Source organism: Chiloscyllium plagiosum, chromosome 25 (genome assembly GCF_004010195.1).
Source record: "Chiloscyllium plagiosum isolate BGI_BamShark_2017 chromosome 25, ASM401019v2, whole genome shotgun sequence".
Lineage (NCBI taxonomy): Eukaryota > Metazoa > Chordata > Chondrichthyes > Orectolobiformes > Hemiscylliidae > Chiloscyllium > Chiloscyllium plagiosum.
In genome coordinates, this window is record NC_057734.1 from 25,925,046 (window position 1) to 25,938,593 (window position 13,548).

General features: G+C 38.5%; 1 protein-coding gene across 1 annotated transcript in view; it reads left to right on the forward strand.

The window, feature by feature from the left end:
* The window catches only part of cfap251 (cilia and flagella associated protein 251), a 79,500-nt gene extending 70,975 nt beyond the window's left edge, over window positions 1–8,525 (forward strand). Inside the window, exons 19-22 of the mRNA XM_043715307.1 lie at window positions 850–993; window positions 1,765–1,993; window positions 5,270–5,371; window positions 8,298–8,525. Of these exons, the coding sequence (XP_043571242.1) occupies window positions 850–993; window positions 1,765–1,993; window positions 5,270–5,371; window positions 8,298–8,431 (609 nt within the window). The 3' untranslated portion in view covers window positions 8,432–8,525. The remainder of the gene's footprint in view (window positions 1–849; window positions 994–1,764; window positions 1,994–5,269; window positions 5,372–8,297) is intronic.
* The last annotated feature ends 5,023 nt before the right edge of the window (window positions 8,526–13,548 follow it).

Genomic DNA, 13,548 nt, shown 5'->3' on the forward strand with positions numbered 1-13,548 from the left:
GAGTGAGCATGAGCCATTGTAGAGAAGATGAAGGCATTTACACGGGTAGAGTGGAGAAAGTAAACATAGGAGCAATTACAATTATTGATTCCATCGTCAGTGTTGCAAAAGACTGTCTTTCACTGGTCAAGTTGATTCCATTTTCTCAACCATAGTATTGTATTTCCATCATTTTAGGGATAATGCTTCTATCATCAGGATAAGAGAATCACTTTTAGAAATGAAATGTGAAGTGTTGGTAAAAGGCTCAGGTTTCCCCTGATTGAAATTATAGAAGTTGCTTAAATGTAAAAGTTGCTTAAAATCCAACGTGAGTTCTAGAATAGCCACATATTCCAATTCAGTCCCTCAACTCTTCAATAAGCCCATGCCCACCCAGAGTAAAAGGGATATAATTAGTTAACTGCTTATCTTTAATTTAACAGGGTTTGGTGTTGGAGACAACCTCAGCTTACTGACCACCAAGCAAAATAAATGGCCCTGGGGAGTGGGGAACAATGATCAATTTCCTTGGTTCCTAGATTAATAAAGCAAGTAGCACAGCAGAATTATGACACCTTCTGTTGACAAACGAATAGAAAGTGCCATAGATTAATGCTTATCTATTTTTGTCATGATATTACCATTATAATTTCCATCTCTGCCACGTCATCATGGTATTCTTCATAATCTCATTTAAGCAAGAAATACAGAAAATTCTTATTCAGCATTAGTGCCATCTGGAATTAGTGGACATGCAGAACAAAAAAAAATGAAGAAAATGTATTTGCATATATATGTTTTATAGTTCAGTCAGTTTTTCATTTGGTTCCAATTAATTAATATTTTGTTTTTTGATGTGCTCTGAAGGAGATGGAGAACTATTTCTACTATTCACAGCTGCGTTATCAGCATGTCAGTACAATGCAGCCCAGAGAAATAACAACACATATTCCACTGCAGGAAGTACCATTTATGATGAGAGCACTGGGATTCTACCCTACAGAGAAAGAGGTACGTTGTATATGTTTACATCCACAAAAATAACTTGCATGCCTTCTACTATGTGCTGTTGTACAATTTCTTAATAAACATGACAATGAAAGTGCACATATGGCAACCTTTCATTGCATGAAATGATAGTTTGCACCATGGTGGTAAACCGTTAAGCATTGTTACTATGGCTAAGCAGACCCACTAAGGCATAAACACTGTATACACTAGTCTTTCTTTCATAATGATGTAAAACTAAATGAAATCCTCCATTCAATCAGGGTCTGAAAGGGTGGAATATAAGTGATTGTGGCTTCAGGCTAAGGAAAGGAAGCAGATTGATACAAAACAGGAGATTAGAATGACATTAGAGGCAATGTGATAAAAAAAGCAAAAAAATTGTTAAGATGTAAAGGGAAAGGAAGAGAATAATTAGAAGTTCAGAATGCAGGAACAGTTAAAGCAAGATGTGTTGGGTGTAGAAGTTAGGGCAGACATAGAGATCAGGATGAAGAAGTGATAAAGAACCTCAACCTATCTTGATAATATAAAATACTGATAAGCTTATGCCTCACCTTGGGTACTTAAGTAATGCAACATAGTATCTTTGAAACCAAAGATTTAACTTCACTAATGACTGGAACAGATTCTGCCCACCACAATGGCACCTGCAGGTAAAATCAGGAAATGAAACAAGAGAGCTGTAAGATTCTGTTAGATGTGAGCATCCCTGCCAAGACTTGCATTTATGGTCTATCCCTAATTTGCTAATTTTGATGGCTTTCATTACAGATTGAGGACATGTTGAATGAGGTGAAGTTCAGTAAATATGTGGACACAGGAACATATGTGACAGACATTGATTTAGGCGAATTCATTAAACTGTATATAAACCATCGACCTGTTTTTGGCATAACTGCTTCTGAGTTGCATCGTGCATTTGATGTTCTTGGCTACAACAATGAGAATGGAGAAAAAGTAATTAAGTTAGGAGAATTATTGCAATTATTGCAAAGTGGAGGTGAGTCAAATGGCAACAATTACATTGTAAAGCAGATTTTCTAATTATTACAACAGTACTATTTGTGGGAGGCTCACTACACTTTGACTGTTTACTACATTACAACATTGATTCCATTTCGAAAGTACTTAATAGTAACTATAAAGTCCTTCAGATGTCCTATGGTACTGAAAGACTACATATAAATGCAACTTTTCCTTAAAAATGAACATGTTAATATAAATACAGACAATCACTGAGAGAATAACATAGCAATAAATCTGTTTACCATGTATACTGAATGCTTAGTACCACGTAAAACTGTACAGTACTGACATTTTCTTCAGTGTTTCTCTTACTAATCTATTCCTTGATTCTCTTAAAGATGACTTCTTAAGGTGAAATGCAGTTGCATAGTTGTATGATCCATATGACAACTCACTCAAATAGACATTGTTTACATATAAATCTAATACATGACTACAGTTTGGTTATCAAGGTTTTATGATTCACTCCTTCTTGGGGTGTGAGCATCCCTGCCAAGACTTGCATTTATGGTCTATCCCTAATTTGCTTAATTGTCCTTCAGAAAATGATGGTGAGCTGCCTTTTTGAACCACTGCAGTCCAAATGAAGTAGATACAACCACAGTGTTGTTCAGGATAGGATCTTCAGGATTTTGAAGATCTATTTCCAAGTCAAAATGGTGTGTGAAATTTCCTGTAGATGTTGTGAAGTAATTATGAACACCAGCTTTGAGTCTTGTCCTATCCACAAAGCATGTCAGAAGTCAAATGGCAAATCTAGTTATTTTCTTACCAGATGTATCTTGGGCAATCGCATAAGCATTGCTAGATAATGAACAGAAGCAGGCCTTAACGATGTTCCCATTTCCCCTCATCCAAATACTGGGCCATTTGTGGCAATATATCTGCATGAACCTCAGTGTACACTTCAAATAAATGAATTGCATGTGAAGCAGTTTGAGACTTTTCTGAGTGAATTGAAAAGGTGCTTTCTAAATATCAATCTACCTTTCTCCCTTAATTGTATAACTGATTATTAAACTGGACTGAGCACTTGCCAACACAACCATCAGAGGAACTTTCAACTCTGTTTTAATTCTACATCGTATTTTTGCGCATAATCAGTGAAAACAACTGAGCACAATATGACTTTTTGTTCAAATAATTTCAAGAGATGTGGGTGCTTCTGGCAAGGCCAACATTTGTTACCTATTGCTAATTGCCTTTGAGTTGAATAATTGAATAACTTTAGAGGGCAGTTAATAGTCAATGACATTGATGTGGATCTGGATCAAATATAACTAGACCAGGTAAGGATTGCAGATTTCCTTCACTAAAGAGCACCAGCAAATCAAGTGCAGTTTTTAAAACAATCAATGATAGTTATATGGTCACCATTACTGTGACTAGCTTTACTGTCCATATTTATTAAGTGAATCTAAGTTCCACCCGATGCCATGGTGGGATTTGAATTAATGTCCCCGAGAATAAACCTGGATCTCATTAACTTGTGATGTCACTAGTGCCATGCCTCTCTCATCAGGCCACAAAAGAGGCTTTAAGTGACTTGTTCATCAATTTTTGTTCACTGTGGAGAAGTATTTAGATTTGTCTGTTCAGAATCTACCCAGACCTCTGCATAATATGACAAAAATATGAATCAAGGATATGAATTTGCATATAATTCTGTTTTGGACTTTTGTAAACACTTTGAAATGAACATTGTTTATATGTAGGAGTATCCACATGGTAGTACAAAAAATGGAGTAGTAGAAGAAGCCGATATTTCCTGAAGATATTCCTGGTATTGCAGATGGTTTGATATTGAAGTATTAAATGATTCCAGTATGTTTTTTTCATGTTTTTGCACACGGTGACTCAGTGGTTAGCACTGCTGTCTCACAGCTCCAGAGACCAGGGTTCAATTCCAATCTCGGGCGACTGTCTATGTGGAGTTTGCACATTCTCCCTGTGTCTACATGGGTTTCCTCCAGGTGCTCCAGTTCCTCCCACAATCCAAAGATGTGCAGGTCAGGTGAATTTGCCTTGCTAAATTGCCCATAGTGTCAGGTGCATTAGGCAGGGGTAAATGTAAGGGGATGGGTCTGGGTGGGCTACTCTGCGGACGGTCAGTGTGGACTTGTTGGGCCTAAGGGCATGTTTCTACATTGTAAGGAATCTAATCTAAATTTAGTTTGATATGTTAATGATGATCCATATGAAATTTATATAGTAAGCCATTAGATGGAGCTGTGAGTACACAGACTCTTTAGGTTGAAAATGCAGCCAAGTATCTGCTTCTGTTTTTGTTGTGGAAGAAGGATGAGTTTAGACACAGCTGAAACTTTTGGTTTTATGCAAGAGAATTAAAAGCTAAAAATAGACACACAAAACACAGAGACAACAAAGAAAAAAACTTTCCATTAATTGGGCTCCTCTAAGGTCATCCAGAAACAGCAAAAGTATAAACTCATAATGTGCCCATTGTATAAACTAAGACAATAGATACAAATGTTTACATAAACATATATGTTTGAATGACACATGTATCATGTAAAGGATAGCTCTTGCTTAAAGCTAACAATATAAGTAAAACTCAGCACAGCTCCAAAATCAGACATATGGCAGATTTAGGTAGATTACCAGGTTCAGCATGAAATGGTGTAAGAATTCATGACATGTTTCTCTTTCTCAATCTTACAATTTCTTTTTTTCCACTCTAATGTCTTCCTTGATTTACAAATTGCTGCAGAGCTTTTAAAAGGTGTCTAGAACAAAGAGTAAGGATGTCATGTAGCAATTCAGTCCAAAATTAGTGAAACTCAGTTGTTACTCATTGTAATAATTCCTGACCTTTTCCAGGTAGCAAAGTCAGCCAGTCATGGTCAAAGAAATATAAATATCATACTGAACATCGAATGGTTATTACTTTTTTCTTAGGGATATAATGTATCCATTTTTTAAAAAGTTATGCTAGTGCATCCAACTCAGTTATTACTGCTTACCTCTTATTATGAAAGCAATTGGTAGGAGTGGTTTTAGCCATATGACATTGGTCAGTTATTTTGATTATTAAAAACATTGACCTAATTATAAAATGTGTTGAAAATACAGAGATGAAAGTTCCCAGAATAATTACATGGAATTATGGTTGAAGAATTAATATGTTAAGTATATGTTGTTCTCACCATGCTTGTGACACAAAATATATGCATTTTGAAATGTAGATGCACTATAAAATCCTTCTCTTGCTTTTTGTTTTGCTTTCTAGGTGAATGTATGGCTGAGGAAGAGGTAGCAGAATGCCTTTCCACACTACTGGGCTTGAATCCAGAGGGAGGAAGTTCTGAATTGATCTCTTTTGATGCAAAAAGTAAATATGCATTGAAATAATTTACATTACTATTTGTTCTTAAATTAATTTAAGTTATTCCATTCAAAGATTTTTTTTTACTTTCGGTGTCTCATACTATTTGATAGATATTCTATTCTGACCTAATGTTGACAATGATCTTTTGAAACTATACGGTGGAATCTAATGCTGCTCTTGAGAGCGTGAAATGAGGCAGTTGGAGGCAACAAATTTTGTGGGAATGAAATGTCAGCTTTCGAACAGTGGGATGAAAGTTGGGAATTAAGTACACAATGAATTAAAGGCAGATCAGCAAGTGGCAAGAGCCTATTAATAATCCAGTCCTATCAATATCTGGAATTTACATAAATGTATTCCAGAACAGTTTTGTGATGCCCAAAGCAAACCTGAAGTGTTATTTTAGTTTATTCTAATCTCATCACTAAGTGCAAAATACACAAGAATGCCCATTCTTTCAGATGTTATATTTAGTTCTGCAGAAAGTTCAGGTTCTTGGGTAAGAGCTGCACTTAAATGACAAAGCCTTTCAGAACAAAGGAACAGGGGTATGCCATTAAGCTTATTGATCTGCCAAGTGCTGAGGATGACACAAACAGTCTGAAAAGATTAAAAATCACACAACACCAGATTATAGTCCAATAGGTTTATTTGATAGTACTAGCTTTCAGAGAGCTGCTCCTTTGTCAGGTAGCTTGTGAAGCAGGATCATAAGACAGAATTTATAGCACAAGATCATAGTGTCATGCAACTGATACAATATATTGAACAAACCTAGATTGCTGTTAAGTCTTCCATCTTTTAGAATGGGGTGCATGTTTAGATTCATTAGTATGTAAGTTCCAGAACTACTTTCAAATCACATTCCCGAGAATGTGACCATGCCCACATTCCGTGGGCGGCACGGTGGCATAGTGGTTAGCACTGCTGCCTCGCAGCACCAGAGACCCGGGTTCAATTCCCGCCTCAGGCGACTCTCTATGTGGAGTTTGCACATTCTCCCCGTGTGCTCCGGTTTCCTCCCACAATCCAAAAATGTGCAAGTTAGGTGAATTGGCCATGCTAAATTGCCCATAGTGGGTAAATGTAGGGGAATGGGTCTGGGTGGGTTGCGCGTCGGTGGGTCGGTGTGGACTTGTTGGGCTGAAGAGCCTATTTCCACACTGTAAGTAATCTAATCTAATCATAACTTAAGGTTTTATAAAAAAAAAGTGACATCTCAGCTCAGACAATGCATTAAAGGTGTGAGGTGAGAGTCTGTATTCCAGTCTTGAGTCAGACTGGTTCTATTTCCAAAGTAGGAATCTATAAAATGTCACATGGATTGACTGCCTGCATTGACTGCCCACAGATTGTGTGTTTTTTAAGCAAAATAGAATGTATCTGCAATTACAATTCTGCAAATGCAAATTCACCCCATAGACTTATATTTGTATTTAGCAAACTGTCTCTTCAATTTCTACAAAGGGTATTCTATTCATCCTTCATCCTTACAACAATTTCAACCTTTATTAGAATTTCAGACAATGTTATTGACTTTCAACACTGACTACATTTTTTTTACATTGAGTATTCATTGAATTTTTTTATTCCTGGTTGGGATGTTGGGCAATGGTGGCAAGGGTAATATTTATTGCCCTTCCCTAATTGCACTTGTGAAACACTTTATTACATCCTAAGAACATGGAAGATCCTGTCATCATGCAAGCTAACTTCTTTTCCTTGTTATTATGTCCATTGTCAAAAATATGAATACGTCACATTTAAAGTAACTTTAGCACCTAGTGTGATAGTACCATTTATCTCAGTCATAGAACATAGAAAGGTACAGCACAGAACAGGTCCTGCGGCCCACAATGTTGTGCTGAGGATTAATCCTAATGTAAGATAAAATAACTTAACCTATGTACCCTTCAATTCACTGCTATCCATGTGCATGTACAGCAGTCACTTAAATGTCGCCCAATTAATGGGCGAACCTAAATTTAATCTATAATGATTATCATCTTCACATTTTTGATAATGCTATCCTGAATATTATAATCATAATTGGCATATTTGAATTGTTTGAATGGTGTACAATTTACAAACTCATAATTTATGAAAAGAGTCATTATTAAATTTATGTATTTCAATTGGTCCAAAGCAACAAAAATCTGAATTTATAAAGTATCTTCATGTAGTAAAATGTTCCCAAGGTGCTTTGTCAAGCAAAACTACTTTGCGCCAAATTGGGACATATTAGGGCATGTGATCAAACATTTGGTCGTGAAGATAGATTTTAAGGAACTTCAAAAAGGAAGGAAGAGAGGTAGAGAGTTATTTAAGTTTAGGAAGGAAATTCCAAAGTTAAGGGTCATTGGAGTTGAAGACATGGCTGCCAATGGTGTAGGAAATTAAAACTGGGATCTCAGAAGGCCAGAATTCGATGAATACTAATATATCAGAGGGTTGTAAGGCTGGAGGAAATTTTAAGGTTCGAGAGGAATAAAGTCAAGGCAGGTTTTGCAACCTCGCTAAAGCTTCCACATATTTCCTATAATGAGGTGACCAGAACTGAACACAATATTCCAGGTGTGGTCTAACCAGGGTTTTATAGAGCTGTTTATGTTTGAAACCATCCTGGGAATAGATGGTTTACTGGGGATATAGTGAATGTTCATTATTAGTTTTGCATTTTTTTTATTGATTCTGTTACTTGGAAGGAGAGATGCAAGGATTTTAGAAGTTTTTAGCTTATTTATATTTTATGATGTTACATTTTTATATGATATTGTATGCTTATTACTGCCATTTGTAACTGAATCTTTTTAATCAGAAAATCCAGAAAGTTAAACTAAAAGCTTAAAGAAAGAGAAGGTATTTTGAAAAAAAATTACCTGTTTAATTATAAAATTCATTTTATTTTTGTCTTATTTTGATTTGACAGGTGCTTCAGCATTGCTTGAAGAGCAACTTCCCCAAGAGATTACAAGTGAACTGTTCTTGAATGAAATATTAGGGTTTCCTCAGATTTCAACTTGTGGTGAAGAGGCAGCTGTTCCCACAACTGCACCAACATAAACGCAAGCTAAAATGTACTTTGCCGAACAAATAATTTGTATTCCCTGAATTATTATAGTTTTCATAATCTCATTGTTAAATGACCAGTGTTTACTGTTTGATACTTACTTTTAAATTAGACATATGAATAATTATTCTATTTGTGACGGCTATTCTTAAAAATAGGGGGATGTTTGCTGATGATTGCACAATGTTCACCACAATTTGCGACTCCTCGGGTACTCAAGCATTCCATATCCAAATGTAGCAAGACCTAGATGATATCCAAGTTTGGGGTTGACAAGTGACAAGTAATGTTCATGTCACACACCAGCTTCAGGAAGAGAGAATCTAACCATATTGGCATTCAATGTATTACTATTACTGTGTCTCCCCTGAACAATATCCCAAATGATATTACCGTTGACTAGAAACTGAACTGAACTAGCCATATAAATACTATGTCTACAAGAGCAGGTCAGAGTTTCGGAATTTTGGAAAGAATAACTCACCATGTGATTCCCAAAGCCACCCATTAACAAGGTATAAGACAGGCGTGTGATGAAATACTCCCACTTGTCTGGATGATTGCAGCATCAAAACCACTCAAGAAGCTTGACAACATCTAAAACAGAGCAAATCATTTGATTTGGCACCATATTCACAAGTATTCAGTCCCTCCACCACAAGCACTCCGTAGTAGTATTTACCATTTGCAAGATACACTGCAGAAACACATCAAAGCTTCCTTATGTTGCAACTTTCTAACCCATGATCACTACCATATAGAAGAACAAGATACATGGCAACAATCACTCCTATCGATTTAAAGTCCACAATAACTGAACTGTCGTGATGTAGATAATATTACGGCTGTACTTAGGGAGGATATTCCTGGGAATACATCCAAGGGAAGTTATTTGGGTGTAACAGAGATATAAGAAAGGGATGATTACCTTATTGGGATTGTGCGATAGACTGAGTTGAAAAGTATGGCACTGGAAAAGCACAGCAGGTCAGGTAGTATCTGAGGGGCAGGAGAGTCAACTGTTCGGGCATAAGCCCTTCTTTAGGAAGGGTTGATGACGAGTTTATGCCTGAAACGTTGACTCTCCTGCTCTTCAGATGCTGCCTGACCTGCCATGCTTTTCCAGTGCCACATTTTTCGACACTGATCTCCAGCATCTGCAAGTTTTCATTTTCTCCTTGCACTATAGACTCTCCATTAGTCAGCAGGAAATTGAGAAACAAATTTGTAAGGAGATGTCTGTTATCTGCAAGAATAATCAGGTGATTATGGCAGGGGATTTTAACTTTCCAAACAGAGATTGGGACTGCCATAGTGTTCGGTGTTTAGGTGGTGAAGAATTTGTTAGGTCTGTACAAGAAGATTTTCTGATTCAGTATGTTGATGTACCTACTAGAAAAGGTGCTGAACTTGACATACTCTTGGGAAATAAGGTAGCACAAGTTATAGAATGTGGGGAAATAGATGGTGACATTTTGAAAAATGTCCATATTACAGAGAAGGAGGTGTGGGAAGCTGTAAAACTCATGAAGTTGGATAATACCCCAGGACCTGATTAGGTGCACCCTAGAACTCTTTGGGAAACTAAGCAGATGATTGCTGGGCCTCTTGCTGAGATATTTGTATCATCGATAGTCACAGGTAAGATGCCGGAAGACTGGAGGTTGGCTAATGTGGTGTCACTATTTAATAAAGGTGGTTAAAAAAAAGCCAGGGAACTATAGACTGGTGAGGTGGACAATGGTGGAGGCCAAGTTGTTGGAGGAAATCCTGAGGGACAGGCTGTTCATGTATTTGGAAAGGCAAGGACGGATTAGAGATAGTCAACATGGCTTTGTGCCTAAGAAATCACGTCTCACAAACTTGATTCAGGTTTTTTGAAGAAATAACAAAGAGGATTCATGAATTCAGAGTGGACATGATCTGTATGAACTTCAGTAAGGCAGTCGACAAAGCCTCATGGTAGATTGGTTAGCAAGGTTAGATCTCATGGAATACAGGGAGAACTAGCCATAGAGTCTAGAGTCATTGAGATGTACAGCACGGAAACAGACCCTCCAGTCCAACCCGTCCATGCCAACCAGATATCCCAACCCAATCTAGTCCCATCTGCCAGCACCGGCCCATATCCCTCCAAACCCTTCCTATTCATGTACCCATCCAAATGCTTCTTAAATGTTGCAGTTGTATGAGCCTTTACCACTTCCTCTGGCAGCTCATTCCATATACATACCACCCTCTGCGTGAAAAAAGTTGCCCCTTAGGTCTCTTTTATATCTTTCCCCTCTCACCCTAAACCTATGCCCTCTAGTTCCGGACTCCCCCACCTCAAGGAAAAGACTTTGTCTATTTACCCTATCCATGTCTCTCATAATTTTGTAAACCTCTATAAAGTGACCCCCTCAGCCTCCGATGCTTCAGGGAAAACAGCCCCAGCCTATTCAGCCTTTCCCTATAACTCCAATCCTCCAACCCTGGCAACATTCTTGTAAATCTTTTCTGAACCCTTTCAAGTTTCACAAAATTTTTTCGATAGGAAGGAGATCAGAATTGCATGCAATATTCCAACAGTGGCCTAACCAATGTCCTGTACAGCCACAACATGACCTCCCAACTCCTGTACTCAATACTCTGACCAATAAAAGAAAGCATACCAAACGCATTCTTCACTCTCCTATCTACCTGCGACTCCACTTTCAAGGAGCAATGAACCTGCACTCCAAAGTCTCTTTGTTTAGCAACACTCCCTAGGACCTTACCATTAAGTGTATAAGTCCTGCTAAGATTTGTTTTCCCAAAATGCAGCACCTCGCATTTACCTGAATTAAACTCCATCTGCCACTTCTCAGCCCATTGGCCCATCTGGTCCAGATCCTGTTGTAATCTGAGGTAATCCTCTTCGCTGTCCACTACACCTCCAATTTTGGTGTCATCTGCGAACTTACTAAATATACCTCTTATGCTCGCATCCAAATCATTTATGTAAATGACGAAAAGTAGAGGAGCCAGCACCGATCCTTGTGGCACTCCAGTGGTCACAGGCCTCCAGTCTGAAAAACAATGCTCCACCACCACCACCACTAACGTGGTGCCACTATTTAAGAAGGGTGGTAAGGACAAGCCAGGGAACTATAGACCAGTGAGCCTGATGTCGGTGGTGAGCAAGTTGTTGGAGGGAATCCTGAGGGACAGGATGTACATGTATTTGAAAAGGCAAGGACTGATTCGGGATAGTTAACATGGCTTTGTGCATGGGAAATCATGTCTCATAAACTTGATTGGGTTTTTTGAAGAAGTAACAAAGAGGAATGATGACGACAGAGCAGTAGATGTGATCTATATGGACTTCAGTAAAGCGTTCGACAAGGTTCCCCATGGGAGACTGATGAGCAAGGTTAGATCTCACGGAATATAGAGAGAACTAGCTATTTGGATACAGAACTGGCTCAAAGGTAGAAGACAGAGGGTGGTATGGTGGTGGGTTGCCTTTCAGACTGGAGACCTGTGATCAGTGGTGTGCCACAAGGATCGGTGCTGAGACCATTGCTTTTTGTCATTTATATAAATGATTTGGATGTGAACATAGGAGATATAATTAGTAAGTTTGCAGATGGCACCAAAATTGGAGGCGTAATGGACAGCAAAAAAGTTTACCTCAGGTTATAATGAGATCTTGATCTGATGGGCCAATGAGCTGAGGAGTGGCAGATGGTGTCTAATTTAGATAAATGTGAGGTGCTGAATTTTGGAAAGGCAAATCGGGCAGGACTTAATGGTAATGGTAAGATCCTAGGGAGTGTTGCTGAACAAAGAAACCTTGGAGTGTAGGTTTATAGTTTCTTGAATGTGGAGTTGCAGGTAGCTAGGATAGTGAAGAAGGTGTTTGGTATGGTTTCCTTTATTGGTCAGAGTACGGAGTACAGGAGTTGGGAGGTCATTTTGCGGCTGTACAGGACATTGTTTAGGCCACTTTTAGTTTATTATGTGCAATTCTGGTCTCAGTCCTACAGGGAAGATGCTGTGAAACTTGAAAGGGTTCAGAAAAGATTTACAAGGATGTTGCCAGGGTTTGAGGGCTGAGCATTAGGGAAAGGCTGAATAGGCTAAGGCTGTTTTCCCTCAGTATCTGAGGCTGAGGGGTGACCTTATAGAAGTTTATAAAATCATGGGAGGCATGGAAAGGGTAAATAGACAAGGTGTTTTCCCTGTGATGGGGCAGTTCCCTGGGCTTTAGGGTGAGAGGGGAAAAATTTACAAGCAGCCTAAGGGGCAACATTTTCATGCAGCGGGTGGTATGTAATGAGCTGCCAGAGAAAGTGCTGGAGACTGGTACAATTACGACATTTAAAAGACATCTGGATGGGTATATGAAAGGAAAGGTTTAGAGGGATATACACCAAGCGCTGGTAACTGGAACTAGATTAGTTTAAGAAATCTGGTCGGCATGGACGCGTTGGACTGAAGAGTATGTTTCGGTACTGTACATCTCTGTGACTGTTGAATTTTTACCTTTATCAGCGACAGCACAAACTCATACTTTTATGTCTCACATGTTCCACCCAGTGACAGTGGAGATGATGAATGCACCAGCTTGAGATTACAATGTTACATGACTCCTGTGTTCCCTCCACCAGTCCAGAAATACACACCTTAGTGGTGTTAAATTAGAGATAGTTAGGATATTATGAGATGTGGAGCACATCAAGTGTGAGGAGAAGCTTATGCTGAAGCTAGGTCAGCACTGGCAAGTTACAAAGGATGATAAAGGACACTCCAAGCACTGCCTGGCTTGGTCTAAATGCTGAACCTCAGGGTCATTCTCAAAAAAGGGAATTTTTGAACTGAAATAGAAATGTTTTTGCCTCTATCAGCAGTTCCCTTTTGAGATTAATGTACTTTACTTCTGGCCTCAAGCTTGTGGGGTTGGATTTTCCCATTTGTAGTTAAAGTGGGGTGGCAATTGAGTCCAGTCCATCATGATGTTGGACAAATTTTCACATGTGATCTTCTGCTTTTCACCTCATTACGCAAATTAGAACATTGGTATGTTTCTTGGGAATTTTTGACAGTGTTGAAGTTTCCTATCTTCCATACCTCTCATGCCATATTT